The sequence below is a fragment of the Salvelinus sp. IW2-2015 genome, linkage group LG6.2, assembly GCF_002910315.2.
Source record: "Salvelinus sp. IW2-2015 linkage group LG6.2, ASM291031v2, whole genome shotgun sequence".
In the NCBI taxonomy this organism is placed as follows: domain Eukaryota; kingdom Metazoa; phylum Chordata; class Actinopteri; order Salmoniformes; family Salmonidae; genus Salvelinus; species Salvelinus sp. IW2-2015.
Window position 1 is genome coordinate 497,169 of NC_036846.1, and position 8,720 is coordinate 505,888.

The following is an 8,720-nucleotide window of genomic DNA, read 5'->3' on the forward strand; positions in this document are numbered from 1 at the left end:
ACACGAAGAGCCAGCCGCTCTGGGAAGGCCAGCCACTCCACAGGATTGTAGACGACAGTGGATGAGGAGGAGGTTTTGAGCAGTTCAAATTTAATACCCCCCTTCGCTACAGAAACCCAGGTAAAAAAAAAAAAAACTCCCCACTCTCATAAAATTACAACAGCAGGAACCAATAAAAAAATGAAATGCATTTTTTTTAACGCATTGAAGGGGAAGAAATAATCTATTTTTTCTATATGCGAGGAGTGAGTCCAAAGTCTTCATCAGACCGTCATAATCAGACYGGGGGGACGGTGGGGGTCAGCGAGTGAGGATTGCTGGGAACTTGCTGTTGTGTTCATTCAAAATGGAGGGGAGAAAAATCTACGAACAAAAAATATTTGAGTCAAGTCCAATCCAACCAGGGGAAGGAACCAGCACTCTAAGGCAGGGATTCATTCAGGAAGGGTTGTGTCCTTCTATGGATTGAAATCAAATTTCACTCTTCAGCCTTTGTGAGCGTTAGTGGAAGTGTGTGTGTGTGTATATGCATTTAAAATTGAATGTACTGTATATGTCTGTCTATATGGTCGATTCAGCTCCCCCTCTCACTTGCAGCAAAAGATAAGTCATTTTTCTTTCCTTATTTCTTCATTCATTCTTGCAGGTTTTTTCCCCCTCTTTCTCCCCAATTCAGTTCCCTACTACCTAGTAGTCATCTAAATCGAAAAACTCATCGTCCTCTGCCTGGTAATCTATGGCCTGGAAATCCACCCTGTACCGCAAGCATCCTGAGAAAGAGAGAAAGAGTCAATTATCCAGGTGAAGACTTCTGCTGGATTGAAGGGTCATTACTAATGTTAGGCTTTTGAATTTGATCTCATGCTGTGAACTACCCCCACAACATGACCATAAGAGAGACACCTACACTACTGTTCAAAAGTTTGGGGTCACTTAGAAATGTCCTTGTTTTTGAAAGAAAATCAATTTTTTTGTCCATTAAAATAACATCAAATTGATCCGAAATACAATGTTGACATTGTTAATGTTGTAAAATACTATTGTAGCTGGAAACGGCTGACTTTTAATGGAATATATACGTAGGCGTACAGAGGCCCATTATCAGCAACCATCACTCCTGTGTTCCAATGGCACGTTGTGTTAGCTAATCCAAGTTTATCATTTTAAAAGGCTAATTGATCATTAGAAAAACCTTTTGTAATTATGTTAGCACAGCTGAAAACTGTTGTGCTAATTAAAGAAGCAATAAAACTGGCCTTTAGACTAGTTGAGTATCTGGAGCATCAGCATTTGTAGGTTCGATTACAGGCTCAAAATGTCCAGAAACAAAGTACTTTCTTCTGAAACTCGTCAGTCTATTCGTGATCTGAGAAATGAAGGCTATTCCATGCCAGAAATTGCCAAGAAACTGAAGATCTCGTACAACGCTGTTTACTACTCCCTTCACAGAACAGCGCAAACTGGCTCTAACCAGAATAGAAAGAGTGGGAGGCCCCGGTGTACAACTGAGCAAGAGGACAAGTACATTAGTGTATAGTTTGAGAAACAGACACCTCAAGTCCTCAACTGGCAGCTTCATTAAATAGTACAAGCAAAACACCAGTCTCAACATCAACAGTGAAGAGGCGACTCCGGGATGCTGGCCTTCTAGGCAGAGTTCCTCAGTCCAGTCCAGTGTCTGTGTTCTTTTGCCCATCTTAACCTTTTATTTTTATTGGCCAGTCAGATATGGATTTTCTTTGCAACTCTGCCTAGAAGGCCAGCATCCCGGAGTCGCATCTTCACTGTTGATGTTGAGACTGGTGTTTTGCAGGTACTAATTAGTGAAGCTGCCAGTTGACGACTTGTGAGGAATCGGTTTCTCAAATCAACAGTTTTCAGCTGTACTAACATAATTGCAAAAGGGTTTTCTAATGATCAATTAGCCTTTTAAAATGATAAACTTGGATTAGCTAACACAACGTGCCATTGGAACACAGGAGTGATGGTTGCTGATAATGGGCCTCTGTACGCCTACGTATATATTCCATTAAAAAGTCAGCCGTTTCCAGCTACAATAGTCAATTAAAACATTAGCAATGTATACACTGTATTTCTGATCAATTTGATGTTAATTTTAAAATGGACCAAAAAAAAGTGCTTTTCTTTCAAAACCAAAGACATTTCTAAGTGACCCCAAAACTGTTGAACGGTAGTGTAGGTTATAACCCTATAATAACAAGTGGCTGGTGCGGACTCACCCCCGATGCCTCCGAAGCCCTTGACAAACTGGGAGCCTTCTTGACTCTTGTCTGTGACGATCTCCAGCGTGGCTCCAAACTTCTTGTAGTTGTTGGCGAACCACTCCAGCAGAGGCATGCTCTCAATCAGCTCGTGGTCCTGCCCAGTCTGTGAACATGCGCACACACCAAATGAACACAGAGAGCGCAAAGACTTGTTTACAAGTAAGCAACAAATTGAACCGCCCGAATGGGTTCAGGAACAGAAAGTGTTGTCAAGGCAACTGTGTGTATGACACCAAGGGATAGAGAACAGGGCTTTACCTCCTTGTCTGTGAAGTGGGACTTGTCTTTCTCCTGCTCTGGTGTTAAATACAGAGTCTTCTCATCTGAAACACAAACGGCCAACGGAGACAGGGAATGAGAAAACACGTGTGTGTGTGGGAGTGAAAAGGGAGTGTGTCTGTAGCATTCTCTGCTCAGTTGTTCTACTTCACGGAGCAAGACAACATACTGCACTCGCGCGTGCGTGTGTGTGTGTACCGTTCTCTGTTCCGATGCTCTCGGCCCCGTGCAGGCGAAGGATGTAACGCATGGTGTCCAGGTTCTCATAGACGATGAGGATCTCCACAGCTCCCATCTCCAGGGCTTTGAGTGTGTCCTCACGCCAAAACAGTACTTCCCCCGTGTCCTGACTGATCTCATCAAAGTACCGCCCTGCAGCCAGAGAGAAAATGGGGGGGGGGGGGGGATAAAGGGTCAAATAAAAAAGAATGAGTGACTGGGGGATGGAAATCGGGTAGCAATCATCATTATCACTCATCATCATTCACAATCTTCACTAACCCGAACAAACACACCGGACAAACGCAGGCACAGGCAAACATTCGCTGGGATAACCCAAAATCTAACCTCAACATGTGCCACAAACACACACCTATGAGCTTCTTTTCCTGGATGAACTTGACGTTGGAGAGGACCTCTGCCGACAGCTCGATGGCCTGGTTGAAGCCGTTCTCTCCTCCGTACGAGATGTCCACCAGCTTCAGAATCTTYGCCTGTAACCTCTGCGCGCGCACGCACACAAACCAGGGGTTAGTGTGCAGTGCTACGCATTGTCACTAAGAATGAGCAACTCCACAAGAGGAATTGCACCAAAAAGCATCAGTCTGACAAAGGATTGACTGATCACAGTAAGGATCGGCGCAGCATAAACCATGGATCATCTCAAACACACACTTACAGGGTCAAACATGTCGGACTGGCTGAGCTCAGTCTTGAAGTCGGCAGACCCTGCTAGGACCATTCCGGCCACGTTGACCTTGTCGTTGGACACATAGAGCTGGACTGCTGTCTCAGCCACCTTCCTCACATAGTTGTGCCTCTTCTCCATCCTCAGACGGGCAAACCGCAGAGCAGACTGACCTCCTCTGCCTGACAGAGTGAGAGAACATTAGATGGATAGAAAAGTAGTGATGGGGGATAACATTTCTTTTTTTGATCAATTGTTCTTATTTAAAATCTCTAATGTTCTTGTTCTTATGTCCGTCTGTGTCCGTGTGTGTGTAATGAGCAGAGCGTACCGTGTTTTTTGGGCAGGTCCACGGTGAACTTGTGCAGCACCTCTCTGGTGTTCCCCTGGAGTGTCCCGAAGAGAGCCCCGCTACCATCAATCACTATGAAACCAAACTTACTGTCATCGGACAGCAGGGCCGTCAGCGCCTGGTGAAAGGGAGAGAGTAGAGAGGGAAAAAGACAGAGGGCAATTTCATGACCATTAAACACCCACAAAGAGGAGACATACAGTGTCTTCTGAAAGTATTCAGACCCCTTGACTTTTTCTACATTTTGTTACGTTACAGCCGTATTCTAAAATGGATTAATAAAAAATCCACACAATACCTCATAATTACAAAGCACAAACAGGTTTGACATTTTTGCATATTTATCAAAAATAAAAAAACAGTAATACCTTATTTGCATAAATATTCAGACCCTTTGCTATGAGACTCGAACTTGAGCTCTGGTGCATCCTGTTTCCATCGATCATCCTTGAGATGTTTCTACAACTTCATTGAAGTCCACCTGTGGTAAATTCAATTGATTGGACAGGCACACAGCTGTCTATGTAAGGCAGGGGTGGGCAATTCCAGTCCTCGAGGGCCTGCTTGGTGTCACAATTTTGCCCCAGCTAACACGCCTGACTCCAATAATCACCTAATCATGATCGTCAGTTTAGAATGCAATTTGATCAGCTGTGTTTGCTAGGGATGGAGAAAAAGTGTGACGCCAATCAGGCCCCTGAGGACTGGAGTACCCACCCCTGATATAAGGTCCCACAGTGCATGTCGGAGCAAAAACAAAGCTATGAGGTTGAAGGAATTGTCCGTAGAGCTCCGAGACAGGGTTGTGTCGAGGCACAGCTCTGGGGAAGGGTATGAAAACATTTATGCAGCATTTGAGGTCCCCAAGAACAGTGGCCTCCATCATTCCTAAATGGAAGAAGTTTGGAACCGCCAAGACTCTTCCTAGAGCTGGCCACCTGAGCTATTGGGGGAGAAGGGCCTTGGTCAGGGAGGTGACCAAGAACCCAGTAGTCACGCTGACAGACCTCGAGTTCCTCTGTGGTGAAGGGAGAACCTTCCAGAAAGACAACCATCTCTGCAGTGCTCCACCAATCAGGCCTTTATGGTAGAGTGGCAAGACGGAAGCCACACTTCAGTAAAAGGCACATGACAGCCCGCTTGGAGTTTGCCAAAAGGCACCTCAAGACTCTCAGACCATGACAAACAAGATTCTCTGGTCTGATGAAACCAAGATTGAACTCTTTGGCCTGAATGCCAAGCATCACGTCTGGAGGAAACCTGGCACCAGCCCTACGGTGAAGCATGGTGGTGGGCAGCATCATGCTGTGGGGATGTTTTTCAGCGACAGGGACTGGGAGACAAGCAGGATCGAGGGAAAGATGAACGGTGCAAAGTACAGAGAGATCCTTGATGAAAACCTGCTCCAGACCACTCAGGTCCTCAGACTGGGGCGAAGGTTCACCTTCCAACAGGACAATGACCCTAAGCACACAGCTAAGACAACGCAGGAGTGGCTTCGACAAGTCCCTGAATGTCCTTGAGTGGCCCAGCCAGAGCCCGGACTTGAACCCGACCGAACATCTCTGGAGAAACCTGAAAATATCTGTGCAGCAACGCTCCCCGTCCAACCTGGCAGAGCTTGAGAGGATCTACAGAGAAGAATAGGAGAAACTTCCCAAATACAGGTGTGTCAAGCTTGTAGCGTCATACCCAAGAAGACTCGAGGCTGTAATCGCTGCCAAAGGTTCTTCAACGAAGTACTGAGTAAAGGGTCTGAATTCTTATGTAAATGTGATGGTTTTTTAAATTTTATAAATAAGAAAGAAAATCATTATTTTTTTTTGCTTTGTCATTATGGGGTATTGTGTGTAGATTGAGGGGGGGGGAACAATTTCATCCATTTTAGAATGAGGGATGTAACATAACAAAATGTGGAAAAAGCCAAGGGGTCTGAATACTTTCCAAAGACACTGTACATATGTAGAGCTCCTACCTCAGTGTGGAACTTGTTGTCACAGAGGTACAGAGAGGTGTTGATGGGTTTAAAAGGCTCAAAGTCTATGTTGACTTTCTTCTCTTTGCCCTCATCTGTCACAATGGTCCCACAGTACACCACCAGGCCGTTAGGGGGCACTGCAGGAGAGAGACGGGACTTAACAGTCAACACAGGCAAGACCCAGTGACCATTAAGAAATATACACAACTAACAAGAAAGAGACAGACATCCTTGCTGTAGCTTTGGAGTCCACTATGAGGTGGTCAAGGCTCCTAGCACAGATACATGATGACACACTTAGTTCCATTTGAACACAAATCACTCACCCTTATTGTATAGCTTTAGTCTCTGCTGTACAGAGGTAATGGCCCCGAGCACAGAGAGCCTGTTGACTCTGCTCTTGATGTTGGAGGCTGTCCCAAACTCATCAGCCAACATCTTGGCCACTCTGGAGATCTGGTCCTTCGGGGGAATGATCAGCGAGATCATACTGGTTCCATTACTGAGGAGAGAGGGACAGATAGTGTATTTACACAACCTTGAAAGTGTGTGTTTATGTAACTGTCTTAGTCATATCAATCTCTGAAAGGAATGAATATGCTCTCATAATCAAAACAAATCTACCACCCATCATCCCCCCAATCATTCTCTAATATTACCTGACCCATATCTACCCTTGTAACACACACCTCAACTTTAAAACAGTCTGACACTAAACATTACTGTCTGAAAGGGGCACACAGTCCCATACAGAACAACAAGTTCTGTCCTTGACACCAACGACTGTGCTAAGCCCCCACCGTGCCACATTCACTACCAGTTAAAGGCAAACCAGCGAGCCATACACGTTGCCGTAATTGTCAACCGTATGTGTATGTAGCAGAGGATTCTGTGCCAGTGGACAATAAGAACACTTCAGGGGCAAAGCGGTCCCATTTGCCTAGTCACACTGCCGAGTAAGCCCCGTAGCTAGCTTTGTCAACTACTTATCTAAATGAACATGGATGACCGCTAGCTAACTACACACATTGTCAACAAAGGAATAGGATATGGCAGCCGTGTGCCTGCTGCTTGCTACTCAAACATACTGCAGCTTTAAGCCTTCCACTCCCAAAGACAAAACATGCTCAATGCTGCATCTTGAAAGCAAGCCAACATGGCCAACAACTGCTTTATCTATCGCAGCATATGGGAACATACTGGTGTCAGTTAGGTGCAATTGTACTGGGTTGCACAAAGACAGTCCATGGGAAGCTAACAAATACAATTGTGTTTCAACTTACTGTGCCAGTGGCACCACATGTGGCCAAAAAAGACAACTTGCTCGGGACTTTAATTGAGGACATGATGTAAGCAGAGGAAGTTGGTCTACAACAGACCCATGTTTGGAAAGTCAGTTAAATATTAATACGATCCTCTAGATATTTTGTCTCAAACCCCCCTGTCACAATGACCAACCGTCCTGCCCACTGCCACAGTACTAGCAGTTAAGTTGAAATTGAACTTCTGGCTTCCCAATGACTGTTTTTGTGCAACCAATACAATTGAAAACAACACTAGTGTATACTGTACACCCGCGTTGCTAAAAGCACCTAGTCGTCAGTGTGATATACAAACGACCCCGCTGTTCTAAAGACCCCATCCACAGAAGCCGGCATTTTCAGCTAACATGTAGCTAACTGGCTAACTAACCCGGACATAAACACACACAAGTAACCGAGTTACCGTTAGCTACAAATAACACGAATGGCATCATACTAATTATACGACAAAAATCGAATATTGGTAGGAACTAACGTCATTTCCAATGTTGACTGTGTTAATAGTACGTTAACTGGCTAGCTAGTACCACTCCCAAAATTCGTCCTCGCCTATCCAGCTGTCCATTCAGGTCTCCGTCTCCCACCACTCCTCCGACACCCAGTGAGACGTCCTGTATCGTGTGCCCATTTCAACCACTTACCCTCGGGCAGCTTCCAAACTTTTAATCAACTTCTTGATTTTCCATATCTCCACGTTCCTGTCCGCTGCGTTAGGGTCGTCCGCCATCTTTCCTGCTGTAATCGCTTCAGCACCTGAAAGAGAAGAACATCAACTAGCGGGCTAACGTTGCATCAGCCGCGAACACAAAGGATAGATTTAGCTAACTTCACAAGGTTCAGTGACTGGATTTTAGGTTGCCAGGGTGACAGTTGTGTGTCTACCTCTCTGAGCTAGAAGCGGGTGTCCGAGAGGGACCTGACCAGTGTGGTGGACCGACCGGGAGGAAAGACTCTACCCCGCTGCTGTGTCAGTAAAGTGCGCGGAAAAACTAGGCCTACGCACTCTTCCCAGGCCCTAGTGTCCACCCTATTCATTGTCTAAAGTCGCAACCCGACCTAGTTTCAACTCTCTTCCCCAGAAACCGTTAAACCATCCAAATGTCTACCGGTTCCAAACACTTTCATTTASAAAAACGACGAAGATACCGTACCTGCCTCAGGCAAAGCCACTCCGGTGTCTGCGCTACAGCTGCCGCTCTAGTTCGGTCGTCGGTGAAATGACGTTGTCCACTTGCCTCTCCTGCCGGTTCCTCTCTACCACACTCCATAGGCTTCGCGTGGTGAGATCGGGGCTCACATGTGGGACTTCCTGGAAACGTAGAAACACTGAGGTAAATTTCTGGTTGGTCAAAACTCCATGTTGATCATGGATATCTATACGGTGATTGGAGTGATTCAATATTATACGAAGATGGGCAGGGATATCTCAAAATGGTTTATATGGGATTTGTAGTCAAAATTATAATTTGTTATTCATCTCAATTTAAAGTTCTCCTGGACTTCTTTAGTGACTATGATGGGGGAAAAAACGTAGTTTAACGTTTTAATGTCACGTGAAATGCCTTTCTTGCTAGCTCTAAACCCAACCATGCAGTAG

At 45.4% G+C, this 8,720-nt stretch overlaps 1 protein-coding gene across 3 annotated transcripts; it reads right to left on the reverse strand.

Annotated features, from left to right (window-relative positions):
* Positions 1-62: 62 nt before the first annotated feature.
* On the reverse strand, positions 63-8,382 carry LOC111965610 (eukaryotic peptide chain release factor subunit 1). Of its 3 annotated transcripts, none has more exons than XM_023989760.2 (11): positions 8,275-8,382; positions 7,765-7,876; positions 6,128-6,303; positions 5,799-5,938; positions 3,803-3,941; positions 3,463-3,653; positions 3,157-3,286; positions 2,763-2,936; positions 2,544-2,608; positions 2,241-2,388; positions 63-770 (listed from the first exon to the last, which is right to left on the reverse strand). In XM_023989760.2, the coding sequence occupies exons 2-11, from the start codon at positions 7,848-7,850 to the stop codon at positions 688-690; spliced, it is 1,332 nt and encodes a 443-aa protein (XP_023845528.1). In that variant the 5' UTR covers positions 7,851-7,876; positions 8,275-8,382; the 3' UTR covers positions 63-687. The 3 variants fall into 3 exon arrangements, with proteins under 3 accessions (XP_023845528.1, XP_023845529.1, XP_023845527.1); XM_023989761.3 differs by having other exon boundaries at positions 8,279-8,368; XM_023989759.3 differs by lacking the exon at positions 8,275-8,382 and adding an exon at positions 8,006-8,089.
* Positions 8,383-8,720: the final 338 nt, after the last annotated feature.